Below are 13,121 nucleotides of genomic sequence, written 5' to 3'. Positions count from 1 at the left end.
TCATCCCCTTGTATCTTCTCTCCTATCCTCCTTCCAAAGACCCTATGGAGATGGACTCTTGGACCGGAAATTTGATCTGGGTCTCAAGAAAACTGATTTCTTAGCTGCAGGGGTCTGTTTTCTCTCCCTTGTCCTTTCCAAAGTTGGGTCTTTTGTCTGTTTTGGAGGTGCCAACTTCAGGGGACTGTTTTACCGGGAGTCTCAGACTTTTTTCTTCTAGAGAGGCATTGCCCAGGGACTTCCTTTCCCCTGGAGTTATGGAAGGAGTCTGAATTGCTGAGGATGGTCAGCCACTGCCCCCTCCTCTCTGAGTGTGCCTTGATCTGCCCTGGGCTGCACTCTCTTTGGAAGAGGGGTGAGGGGTGTACCCATTCCATTTCAGGACCAGTTTTTCTGGTCTGAGTCAAGAAGATTGGGAAATGGAGCAGTGGGTGGGGGGTGGAGGACCGTGGGGCAGTGGGGCTGGTCTGGGCGTCTCTGGAAACTTACATTGAGAAGGAATCTCAAGTAATTCCAGGGGAAGGCCAGAAAAGGGAACATCTCTTTTTTTTTTTTTTTTTTTTTTTGAGACGGAGTCTCGCTTTGTCGCCCAGGCTGGAGTGCAGTGGCCGGATCTCAGCTCACTGCAAGCTCTGCCTCCCGGGTTTACGCCATTCTCCTGCCTCAGCCTCCCCGAGTAGCTGGGACTACAGGCGCCCGCCACCTCGCCCGGCTAGTTTTTTTTGTATTTTTTTAGTACAGACGGGGTTTCACCATGTTAGCCAGGATGGTCTCGATCTCCTGACCTTGTGATCCGCCCGCCTCGACCTCCCAAAATGCTGGGATTACAGGCTTGAGCCACCGCGCCCGGCCGAAAAGGGAACATCTTTGAGCCCCTTCCCAGCTACCCCAATTTATTCAGATACCAGACTGAATACACCCATTGTGCCATGCTGGATACTAACTGGGAGGCTGACAGAGGCAGCCAAGCCAGGATTAGAACCTGAAGCCCCACCAGCCTGGCTGATTGGGAGGGGGCGCAACGTGGCCCCTGGAATGTTGGCCTTCTCTGAACTGGGAATGGAGACCCAGCTTCCAGCATGTTTAAACCAGCCGGCTCCTTTACTCTGCCCTCCTTTACTTGTACTTGACTTTTTTCTCCCCCAGCAAATTCAACAGCTTTGCTTCTGGGCCTTGGTGGGGGAGTCGGCAGTGACTTTTCCTGATCCAGTCAAGCTCTTGGCCTGAATTCCCATATCTGCCTCCCTCCATTCCCCTCCCCAGGTCACTCCTTGAGTTGCCCACAGGAGAATGGATGTATCAGGACAGAGCGGTGGGGAGGGGAGATGACGAAATTCTTGTCATAGACTCTTTGAAGTGAAAAGGACACATGGGCCTGGCTCTTGGAAAAATGGTCTTTTCTCGGGCTGGTGTGGATTTTTCTGGGGACCTAGGTGTAAGAGGGTTTGGGTTCGAGTCTTGTGTCACAACCTTGCTTATTATTAGGTGGGCTTCTTGGGCAAGTTATCCTAACCCCTCTGAGATTTTATTCCCCATCTCAGAGATGGGGCTGTAAATCTTAGTGTACCTCCCAGAGCTCATATGAGATGAGTTTCTTTTTATCTTTTTTTAGACACAAGGTCTTGCTCTGACACCCAGGCTACAGTGCAGCAGTGCAATCATAGCTCACTGTAGCCTCGAACTCCAAGATGAGTTTCCTTATACATGTGATGGAGGATAGTTTCTGCCTCTTCTTCCTCTTCCTCTCAGTCTGGCTCAGTTAGAAGTGACCACTACAGGGTGGTCCCCAGAGAGGCCTCTGTTTTGCTTAGTGAGTTTTGCTCTAAATTAGCAGCTGGATGACTCAGTGGGGCGGGTGGGATGTACTAAAGGTCATTTTCCCTGCCCTGTATCTGCCCCATACTCAGAGTTGGGAGGCTAGTGTCCGGGAGAAAAGAGCTTTGTGATGATCCTCACCCCTCCCCTACTCCCCTCCTAACCAAGACCTGGGGGCGTGACCCTGTTTGAGGCTAAGTAAACTTGCTGGCTTGGCCATTGGCCTGGTGGTGTGTAAAGGTATGTGTAAGGGTAAATCTGGGTGTGGGGGAGATGAAACCTGTAGGGAGAGAAAGGCTAGCCTTTTGCAATTCCAGCCGTATTCTGAACTGGTCAAAGAACAGAAAGGTGTTTCAATGTCTCTACCCACCTCAAATGGGACCAGCACTCAGATTTGGGTCAAAGCACTGGTATTTCTGGCCTCCGAGCCAGCTGCCTTTTGCTCCAGGATGAGTGTGGTTGTGGGTTAGCTAGTTTGCCTAGAGGGAATGGGGCAGGGTGAGGCAAGAGTCCCAGGGCAAATGGCACCTTTGTTTTTCTCTATCTTCCGTCACCCATTGTCTCTGGATCTTCTTCCTCTGCTGGCAAAAGTGCTGCTTGATATCTCTCTTCCATCCCTCCTGCTGGGACAGCCTTCTTTCCTTCCTCTTGAGAAACGCTGAAATCTGGTTTTATTGTCTGGGGGCAACTGGAAGTGGGTCTACCCTGCTGGGGAAGATAGTGCCTCTACCCGCCTGCCCCCTTCTGACCAGCTCCTCTCTCCTAGACAGGTAGAGCAGGTCCCTCTGCAGCCATGTCGGCCAAGGCAATTTCAGAGCAGACGGGCAAAGAACTCCTTTACAAGTTCATCTGCACCACCTCAGCCATCCAGAATCGGTTCAAGTATGCTCGGGTCACTCCTGACACAGACTGGGCTCGCCTGCTGCAGGACCACCCCTGGCTGCTCAGCCAGGTGAGCCCTGCCTCCACGAATGGCCCGGGGTCTGAGGAAGAGAAAGCCATTGGTTTGTTGCAGATGTGGATGGGGTCACGGGGTTGGAGGCTGCCGGCAGCAGCTGTGGGAAGCATGCCATGGGCTGAGCAGGGTTTGTGTTCACGCTGAGCCCTGCATGTTGAGGTACCCCAGCATGGTATACCCTGCCATGGGCTTGAAACTGGACAAACTGGTGTCTAAATCACAGCTGTGTCTATTAACCATGTGGCCTGGGGCAAGCCATTTCACCTCTTTGAGTTTTAGATTCCCCATCTCTCCAATGGGATAATGCTCACTCTGAGCTGTAAGGATTAGCAAGATGCATTTAGTGTGCTTGGTGCCTGGTACATGGTAGGTGCTCAGTAAAAAGTAGGTATGTGTCCTCTCCTCCCCTAAGTGAACTATATCAGGAATGTATCAAGGCAGTTAGGAAGAGTGACCTTGTACTTTGTGAAGAATGGCCCTGACCCTGGAGGGTCAGCATGGAATAGAGGCTCCTTCTTGAGATCTTTACAGGGCCATTGTTAGAAAGCTCTTAGATTTCCTTGGCAGCGCCCAGAGAGCAAGCCTAGGACTAGTGGTGGGGTTTCTTCCCATTAGGAGACAGCTTACCACAAAGGGATGGAAGGAGTTTCCTGGCCCTGGAGATGTATGAGGAGTGGTTAGGGCTGCTGCTTGGGCCTGTTGTAGAGGGGTTCAAGCATAGGAATGGGGTTGACCAGATGATCTCTAAGGTTCCTTGCTGCCCCAAGGCTCTGTCTCTCTGTTTTCCTCTTTGGAACACGGGTTCTGGTCCATATTCTGAGGGGCTTACTGTTGAATGAAGAAGCCAATGTATCACATAGGGAGGGTAGGGAATCACTTACTCACTCAGCAGGTATTTGCTGAGTGCCTCCTCTGTGCCAGGCTCCATCTGGGCATGAATGCCTCTAGATACCTGGTTGTCAAAAGCAAGGTATTGGCTAGGGTAGGTGGGGGAAGCATCCAAGAGTTGACCCTGAAGGATGGGTGGGACTGGCTTTGGAGCAGAGTGAATGGGAAGTCAATCCCTGCTGTCCTCTATTTGGATCTCCAAAATACTACCCTTTATCTAATTCTTCCTCACTCTAAATACAAACTGCTCTCGTTCCAGAACTTGGTAGTCAAGCCAGACCAGCTGATCAAACGTCGTGGAAAACTTGGCCTCGTTGGGGTCAACCTCACTCTGGATGGGGTCAAGTCCTGGCTGAAGCCACGGCTGGGACAGGAAGCTACAGTGAGTGGGCATGGGGTCAGGGTGAACGTGTGTGGTAACAGAAGCAAATATGGTCACCTCCAGGTCAGCAGTTCTGTGGCTCACCCCCACAGCCAGTCTCATTGTAGCTCAGGGAAGACAGAAGTCCTGTGGCACTGATCCACTCAGGTGGCCACCAGCAGTAGGCCCAGTCTTGGTGCCCATTTCCAGCTCCCTCATCATCCAAACTTCTTTCTTTTATTGGTTTGGGCAAGATGTGCCGCAGAGGTAACCTCAATGTAATTCAAGAGCCAGGTGGAAATGGTCTGATTCTTTTTTTTTTGAGACAGGGTCTTGCTCTGTTGCCCAGGCTGGAGTGCAGTGGTGTGATCTTGGCTCACTGCAATCTTGGCCTCCTGGTTCAAGTGATTTTCCTGCCCCAGCCTCCTGAGTAGCTGGGACTACAGACACTTGCCACCATGGCAGGCTAATTTTTGTATTTTTAGTAGAGACAGGGTTTCACCATATTGGCCAGGCTGGCCTTGAACTCCTGACCTTGTGATCCGCCTGCCTCAGCCTCCCAAAATACTGGGATTACAGGTATGAGGCACCGCACCTGGCCTGGTCTGAGTTTTTTTTTTTTTTTTTGAGGCAGAGTTTTGCTTTTGTTGCCCAGGCTGCAGTGCAGTAGCGTGATCTCAGCTCACCGCAACCTCCCCCACCCGGGTTCAAGAGATTCTCCCGCCTCAGCCTCCCGAGTAGCTGGAATTACAGGCATCCACCAACATGCCTGACTGATTTTGTATTTTTATTAGAGATGGGGTTTCTCCATGCTGGTCAGACTGGTCTGGAACTCCCGACCTCAGGCCTCCCAAAGTGCTGGGATTACAGGTGTGAGCCACCACTCTCAGCCCCGTTCTCAGAACTCCTTTCTTTCCAGTTTCCGAAAAGGAAGGGTTATGGTAGCTTGTGATAGCATGTGTGCCTAAGGGGTGGATTAAAAAATATGAAAAAGGCAGACACATAGTCATGTAGGCAGAAGGAGATACTGGGTCAAGAGCCTAGGATGTCATAGTTAATAACATTGAAGAGTAAATTCAGTTCTTTTTTAAATTTTTATTTATTTATTTTTGAGACAGGTCTCACTCTGTTGCCCAGGCTAGACTGCAGCCTCCATGTCTTGGGCTCAAGCATTCCTCCCACCTCAGCCTCCTGGTTAACTGGGGCTACAATGCTACAACACCTGGCTAATTGTGTTGGTTTTTTTTTTTTTTTTTTTTTTGAGACAGAATTTAGCTCTTGTTGCCCCAGCTGGAGTGCAATGGCTGGATCTTGGCTCACTGCAATCTCCGCCTCCCAGGTTCAAGTGATTTTCTAGCCTCAGCCTTCTGAGTAGCCGGGATTACAAGCATGCACCACCATACCTGGCTAATTTTGTATTTTCAGTAGAGACAAGGTTTCTCCATGTTGGCCAGGCTGGTCTTGAACTCCTGACCTCAGGTGATCTGCCTGCCTCGGCCTCCCAAAGTGCTGGGATTATAGGCATGTGGCACTGTGCCTGGCCTACTTTATTTTTTTTAAGACAGGGTCTCACACTGTCATTCAAGGTTGTAGTGCAGTGGCACGTTCATATCTCACTACAGCCTCCACTTCCCAGGTTCAAGTTATCCTCCCACCTCAGCTTCCTTAGTATCTGGGACTATAGGAGAATGCCACCATGCCAGACTGCTTTTTAAATTTTTTTTGTAGAGATAGGGTCTTGAATGTTACCCAGGCTGGTCTCGAACTCCTGGCCTCAGGTAATCCTCCCGCCTCAGCCTCCCATGTAACTGGGACTACAGATGTGTGCCACCAAGCCCAAATTCAATGACTGACTTCTGTCAGCTTGGTGATGAATTTCAGCCATGTAGATAAGAGAGTTAGAGTGAAGCATGGTTTAGGAAGGCTAAGAAATGCCTGGAAATAAAATTGTGTTTCTTCTCACTCCCCAAGGGAGCTGGAGGACTGAGGGAGGGAGTGGGGCTGAGGCTTGGCCTAGCCTGGGAAGAATGTGCCATCCACACCTGGCTCTGTAGAGCACGTGGTTCTGAAGGGCCTGGTGCTCCTCTGGGGTGAAGCTCTACCAGGGATGAACTGTTCTCTTCCTTGACTGCCTTGGGTATAGCAATGAAGGTTGTGATGGAGATGTCTTCCTCCCTCATTGGGCTTCCTCAGAGTAGCCCTTAATGTTACTTTCCCAGTTTCTAGCCTTCATGGGTAAAGAGGGATCCTTGAAGTTGCACATGGACCCAGGCATGAAGTGCCCTGACCCTTGAGTTCCCAGGCCTTTGGAGAGAGTATGGTGGGATGGGAGGGAGGGATGCTGAGCACATCCCCTGGGAGCACATCCTGCTTCCTTCTGCTGGCCTCTGGGAGGGGAGGGTGGGGGACATCAGACATCTGAGCTGGCAGCAGCGTTGGGCCAGCAGGAGCGGCTCATTACCTCTGATGGATTGCTGTCTGGTCCCTGACTCAGCAGTGACGCACGGGCCGGGTGGGGGGTTTGGGACTTACTGGGATGAGGGCTGTCTCGCCGCCGCCGCCGCCAGGGAATCACTCAAACTGATTAGCTCTGCAGGCCTGTGGTCCTCAGCCAGGAGAGTCTGTGTGGAGAAGTTTCCGTGATTAAGCCCTGGCTCCCCACTTCTCCACCCAGTCCCCACTCCTGGACCCATGTCCTGAGGCTGAGTCACTGTGCCTTCCTCAAGGCCCATGAAGCAGAATGGTCATCTCCCTCCTACCCGGTTTCCCCTCCCCATCAAGCTCTGCCATAGCCGTGACTTGTTGGAGCCCTTTCACTTGTGCGGGTCCTGTGTCACCCTCCAGAGGAGGCCAAGAGTGGGCAAGAGTGGGCAAGTGTGCCTGTTCAGGCACAGCTCGCACCAGAGCAAGGGGTGAAAGGGCATCTCATGAGGACTTACTGAGCTTAGGGATCTGTGACCCCATTTTTTCTGAAAAAGTCTCTCTGCTGGATGTGGTGGTGGGGGTGCTTAGGCACCGCCTCTGTGCAGTCCCTCCTTCTGCCCTGGGGGCAAGACGTGCCATTCCTCTGAGTTTCATTTCCCTCAATTTTTCTGTAGGTTGGCAAGGCCACAGGCTTCCTCAAGAACTTTTTGATCGAGCCCTTCGTCCCCCACAGTCAGGTATGTGTGAGGCGGCTCCAGGCTGGGTCTTCTCCCTCCTGGAACTTTGGGTTTGTCCGCCATAACATGATGAAAGAAGTCAAGCTGATAAGGACAGTCAGAGGGACCAGGGTCCCTGAAGCTGCACTGAGGATCTGAGGGTGCTGCGGACTCAGGAGTCCAGCGGGGAAGGAAAGGACTTGGTCTGCAGCAGGGAGGAGTTAGGACTGGTAACAAGGAGACTTCCCAGTGCAGGGATGAGAACGACCGGCAGGCGGGCCCCATTCCTCAGCTGGAGTCACACTGATTTAGTCTGGACCGTCAGCCAGTGGGTTAGTGGCTGCTTCTGCTTGTCCTTGGGGAAAAGATGGTGGACAAGTCTCTGGATGAATGTTTTTTACTGGGTTTTAGAAAATGAGACCATGGGGATTGGTTTCCTCTCCCAGTACATGGTAGACGCCACCCCCCATCTTCCCCAGTTCAGCGCCCCTCACCAGCTTCACCCCCCAACCCCAATCCCACTATCCCGTCTCTTCACCTGCAAGGCGGAGGAGTTCTATGTCTGCATCTATGCCACCCGAGAAGGCGACTACGTCCTGTTCCACCATGAGGGGGGTATGGATGTGGGTGATGTGGACGCCAAGGCCCAGAAGCTACTTGTTGGCGTGGATGAGAAACTGAATCCTGAGGACATCAAAAAACACCTGTTGGTCCACGCCCCTGAAGACAAGAAAGAGTTGAGTAAGAGGGACGGTAGGGAGGTGGCAGTTGGGGTGAGAAGACTGACAGGCTCTGGGCATAGACCAGGGAGAGCAGAGCGGTCTCCTCTCTGGGTGTCAGGTGGTAGGCATGGCCCTGTCCTGAGGAAGACAGCTGGGTGCAGGGCGGGGACTGGCTCACAACCAGACTGAAATATGCCGCCAGTGTCCCTCACCTCCTTGCCCCTGTCTGTCTGACGCCTCTGCCTCCAGCTTCTCGCCTGACAGCTCCTTTCCGCCTCAGTGGCTGAAGAGCGATGTCCAGGGAGCAGGGGTTGCAGAGGAGATGGAAGGGCCGGCGGGATGCGTGTTGGGAAATGGAGCTGTCAGTGGCAGTGAGATTGCTGTGGGGCGCCTGGGGTGCTGCCGAGCTGCTCCCTGATGGATGAACTGTCCCTCTCTCCCTCCCACGTATAGAATTCTGGCCAGTTTTATCTCCGGCCTCTTCAATTTCTACGAGGACCTGTACTTCACCTACCTCGAGATCAATCCCCTTGGTAACTGGGTGTGCTAGGATGGGAGGGGGCAAGGGTCCCAACCTGACTCCCACTTGCCAGAGGTCAGCACAAGACAGATGTGCACAAGCAGAGGGCTTCCTATGCTTGTTCAGTGCCAGTTCCTGTTTCTGAGCTCTCAGAAGACTGTAGTTCTCTTAGTCAACTCCAACCTCTCTTTGGTCTTAACTTGCTCTGAAGTGGGGAAATCCTGTTTTGTTTTGTTTTGTTTGTTTGTTTGTTTGTTTGTTTTTGAGACAGAGTCTTGTCTTGTCGCCCAGGCTGGAGTACAGTGGCACAATCTCGGCTCACTGCAACCTCCACCTCCTGGGCTCAAGCAATTTTTCTGCCTCAGCCTCCCGAGTAGCTGGGATTACAGGTATCCACCACCATGCCTGGCTAATTTTTGTATTTTTAGTAGAGACGGGGTTTCACCATGTTGGTCAGGCTGGTCTCGAACTCCTGACTTCAGGTAATCTGCCCGCCTTGGCCTCCCAAAATGCTGAGATTACAGGCGTGAGCCACCACGCTCGGCCAGAAGTCCTGGTTTTGATCTGACTGTCCTGCTGCTCCTCGTGCCAGGTCAGGCTGTCTGACAGGAGGAGGTTGGCAGCCTCTGCACTGCTCTCACCCTCTGGCCCTTCATTTTTCCTGGTGCACTCAGAGGCCCCACACTTGCCTCCCTCTGTGGGAGTTGTTCAATCATTAACCCTTGATGCTGGGAAGAGCTTGTTCTCAGCCTCTTGGGATGTGAAGGAAGCAGGTGGTGTTGGGGGAGAGTGGCGTGGGCTGGCTCTGGCCAGGACTTCTCAGGGCAAAGTCCAGGAGGCGAGAAATCAAATCATTCCAGCTGAGGATGCAGCCCCTCTAATGGACCAGATGGCCTTGTGCTAACTCAATCAGCTAAATGGCCCTGGGGGAGGAGGAAGATGGGTGTCCAGTGAAGTAGTATAAATGAATCCTGCTGACTGAGAGTCCAGTGCACCCCGTGGCTCCTGCTCCACCTAACACTGTGGCTTCCCCTAGCCAGGCCCTGGGAGACATAGATGTGCATACCGGTGGGGGGTCTTCTGTCAGCAACAGGTACCTTTAAACACTTTTAAAAAGTTTCCAGACCATGGGTTTGCGCACGGTTAGATACTCAAAGCAGGGAGTGTGGCGTTTTGTAAAGATGTTTGAAAATTGCTGTGGCAACTAATACAGACCTCCATGTCCCATTACCTGTAGGTTAGGGAGAGGGTAATGGCCTTGTAGAATTTGTTTTGCCTTTAATGGGGAAAAGCTCTGTCTCCATAAGGGCCACTCTGGTTTCTTATTGAGCTTAGAGAGTTCTGAGGCCTGAATGGGCCACCATGGGAGCGGTGTTTGTGGAGGGGTTGGAGGTTGGTCGTCGTCTCTACCCAGAGCCGGTGTCTGATGATTGCCTCTGCTCCCCCTTGAAGTAGTGACCAAAGATGGAGTCTATGTCCTTGACTTGGCGGCCAAGGTGGACGCCACTGCCGACTACATCTGCAAAGTGAAGTGGGGTGACATCGAGTTCCCTCCCCCCTTCGGGCGGGAGGCATATCCAGAGGTAAGGCTGGTTTAGAGAGGAGATGGGGACTAGGGGGAGGGCGGTGGGGAGGTGACTCATCTCTGATGTGCATTTGGCCCCCCTTTATGGGCTGTTTATTTGGCAGGGAAAGGAAGACCGAGAAGCATTTAATTTTCTTAAAACCCCAGTGGGCTGGGGGTGGGAGTGAGCCAAGCCTCTGAATCCCAGCCAGAAATCCTTTTAGATTTCTCTCTCAATCAGCCTCCCTTGACTCTTCACTTGATTTGTTGCCTCTCCATGATTCCAAGTGGCTCCCCCTCATCCTGACGGAAGGTCGTTCTCTCGGCCTCTCACTGGGAGTTTTAATTGCTCTTTCCCACTCTGTCCTCTGAGGAGTCTTCACAGCAGGGTTGGGCTTTCTGGGAAGTACCCCAGGCCCAGGGAAGAGATCGGGCTGGGAGACAGTCTGGCCTGGGGAGTCCTGGGGTGGTGGGGCACATGTGATGGGCCGGGCAGGCAGATGCTGGGGTGAGGTCACGGTTAAGCAGAGGGACATGGTGAGGCTCAGGACTTAGGCAGAGGGCCAAGGACTTGACATCAGAGAAGGGAGATGGGAAGTTTGTCCCCAGGCAGTGACTGTGACTAAGGGTGGTTTTGGTACTTGGAGACGCCATCAAGTGTCTTCAAGGCATGTGGGGTCCTGCATAGCCCCTTCTTCCCACCCCATTAAGGTGATTAGTGACCTCTTCGTGTGCCTCCAGGAAAAGCGGGGAGGGGTTCTAGGATCTGGGACCTGGTAAAGGGGGCACCCCAAGGGCCTACCTGTTGCTGTCTGGTCCCCAGGAAGCCTACATTGCAGACCTAGATGCCAAAAGTGGGGCAAGCCTGAAGCTGACCTTGCTGAACCCCAAGGGGAGGATCTGGACCATGGTGGCCGGGGGTGGCGCCTCTGTCGTGTACAGGTGACTGAAGGGGGTTGCTGAAGGGATGCCAGCCCAGCTACCCAGCATCCACATGTGTGTGGCCTGGGTGGGTGGGGTCCTGCCACTTTGGTGTGGGAATTTGGGGCAGAGGAAAGCAGTGGCGTCCCAGAGGGCTTCGAGGGATGTTGGCGAGGGCCTGCCCTCCTCTCAGTGTCTCCTATAACTTTCTTTTTTGTGTCAAAATGAAGCTGTTTTGAGTTTTAATTGTGAAAACTGTGTGCTCCATACAAAGGTACAGCAAATATAGAAAATGAGCTAGAAAGTGAAAGTTGCGTGGCCATTTCCCCATCCCCTCCCTGACCAGGTCACCCCAGTTAGCAAGTTACTGTATGTCCTGTCAAGCATATATAAATATTTATACTCTTTGCTTTATAGAAATATTAGGATCATATTCTACACCCTTTACAATAATTGGCAGTTTTTTCACTTTAAGCATGGTAGACACCTGCTCATTTCTATATGTGCCATCTGCCATTCCCTTCTGTGTGTGACTGGCACTGTTTCCTCTGGCTGCAGCACACCTCTTGGGCAGCCCGTCAGGGACTCCGGTGTGTGATTTTTCTTGTCTTTGTGTTAGGGGGTGCTCATTGTTCATTTTACCTGCCATTGTCTGTCCAGGGCTCCCCAGTGCCCTAGGGCTGGCAGAGCACACTGCCCTGGAGAGTCTAATGTAGCACTGTTAACCTGCAGGCCAGACTTGCATGGGAGCTGGGGGCTGGAGGCCCAAGAGGCCAGTTCCACAGGCTAACTCCAGTGTTTTGAGGGATCCGTGTGTCCTCCCAGGCACCAGGCTGCCACCCCCTGCCCCAAGTATGAGAGCCATCACTGACTTCTGTGTCTCCTTGGCAGTGATACCATCTGTGATCTAGGGGGTGTCAACGAGCTGGCAAACTATGGGGAGTACTCGGGCGCCCCCAGCGAGCAGCAGACCTATGACTATGCCAAGACTATCCTCTCCCTCATGACCCGAGAGAAGCACCCAGATGGTGAGCTATGCGCACACCTGCACGTATGCACACACACACACACACACACACACACACAGCCCTGTCCCCCCCTCCCCAGAGCAGCCCAGCGTGCTGCAATGGGACAGCTTCGTCCGAAGAGTCACCAAGGCTGTGTGTGGTCCTGGTCCTTTGCAACTTGATGCTAATCATTGAACTTTGGTTCTTGGTTTCTCTGACTGCATAGAGGGTAGGGACCACATCTATCACTGGGAGGGGACTGAGAAGGCAAGAGGTGATGTGTGATAAAACCCTACAAACAAGTGCAGGGGAGGAGGTGGCTGTGGCATGTGTCTGCTACAATTGCAGTAAACTCAGTTAATCTGATTGCCATAAACTCTGATTGCAATAAACTCAGTGACCTTGTATTACCTGGCCTCTGTGATTCTTAGTGCCCCTTTGCCACCTGTGTTTTGGGTCTCTGCAAACCAGTTCCTCTTCCCTTAAACCAGAGAGAGAGAGAGATTCCCTCCAGAGATATCTAGAAACCAACCTGGATTTTTGGATGTCGGTTAGGAGTTACGTAGTGCTCCTGTGGGTTTGTTCTGACCCTGTCTGGTGGCATAGGTAACGGAGAGTTGAGCTGATAAAGTGGAATGTCTGGAGAGACTGTCCTGCTCACTCCCTAATACCTCCTGGCAGATGGGGGACGCTCATTCAGGGGAACAAGAACTTCCTCAGTTGGATTGCTGGGAAGATGCTCAAGTCTACCTCTGTAACTGTTTTTGATTTCTCTCTCACTCCAAATCCAGGCAAGATCCTCATCATTGGCGGCAGCATTGCAAACTTCACCAACGTGGCTGCTACATTCAAGGTAATAGCTACAGCAGTTTCTGAGGAAAGTGGTTTGGGGAAAGCAGGGAAGGGGCCTTGAAAGCAGAGTTTGAGCCAGAGCCAAGTTACCATGAGTTTCCAGGTCAGGTAGGGGGCTCTTGCCCCATGGTCTCTTAAGTGGGTGGAGAAGACACTGGGACAGGAGCTGCGCATCTGACGCTGTGTGTCTCTGGGCAAGCAGCTGCCAGGCTGGACCATAGCTCTTCCCACCTGAAGGATGAGAGGCAAATTTCTGCTTTCTTCCTTCCCAGGACCAATGCTTTGGAGCACTGGCTCAATCCTTCCTTCCTTCCTTCCTTCCTTCCTTCCTTCCTTCCTTCCCTTCCTTCCCTTCCTTCCCTTCCTTCCCTTC

General features: G+C 52.4%; 1 protein-coding gene across 2 annotated transcripts in view; it reads left to right on the top strand.

Annotated features, from left to right (window-relative positions):
• Positions 1-13,121, top strand: part of ACLY (ATP citrate lyase) — a 54,669-nt gene that overhangs the window by 3,228 nt on the left and 38,320 nt on the right. For both annotated transcript variants that reach the window (XM_023204115.1, XM_023204114.1), the window contains exons 2-10: positions 2,586-2,767; positions 3,921-4,043; positions 7,121-7,183; positions 7,708-7,898; positions 8,338-8,417; positions 9,857-9,987; positions 10,792-10,910; positions 11,781-11,917; positions 12,688-12,749. In XM_023204115.1, coding sequence (XP_023059883.1) covers positions 2,609-2,767; positions 3,921-4,043; positions 7,121-7,183; positions 7,708-7,898; positions 8,338-8,417; positions 9,857-9,987; positions 10,792-10,910; positions 11,781-11,917; positions 12,688-12,749 — 1,065 coding nt within the window. In that variant the 5' untranslated portion in view covers positions 2,586-2,608. The remainder of the gene's footprint in view (positions 1-2,585; positions 2,768-3,920; positions 4,044-7,120; positions 7,184-7,707; positions 7,899-8,337; positions 8,418-9,856; positions 9,988-10,791; positions 10,911-11,780; positions 11,918-12,687; positions 12,750-13,121) is intronic.

This window comes from Piliocolobus tephrosceles, chromosome 16 (assembly GCF_002776525.5).
Source record: "Piliocolobus tephrosceles isolate RC106 chromosome 16, ASM277652v3, whole genome shotgun sequence".
Classification (NCBI taxonomy): Eukaryota; Metazoa; Chordata; class Mammalia; order Primates; family Cercopithecidae; genus Piliocolobus; species Piliocolobus tephrosceles.
Note: the sequence above shows the minus strand (reverse complement) of the source record. Positions and strands in the feature narration are given on the sequence as shown.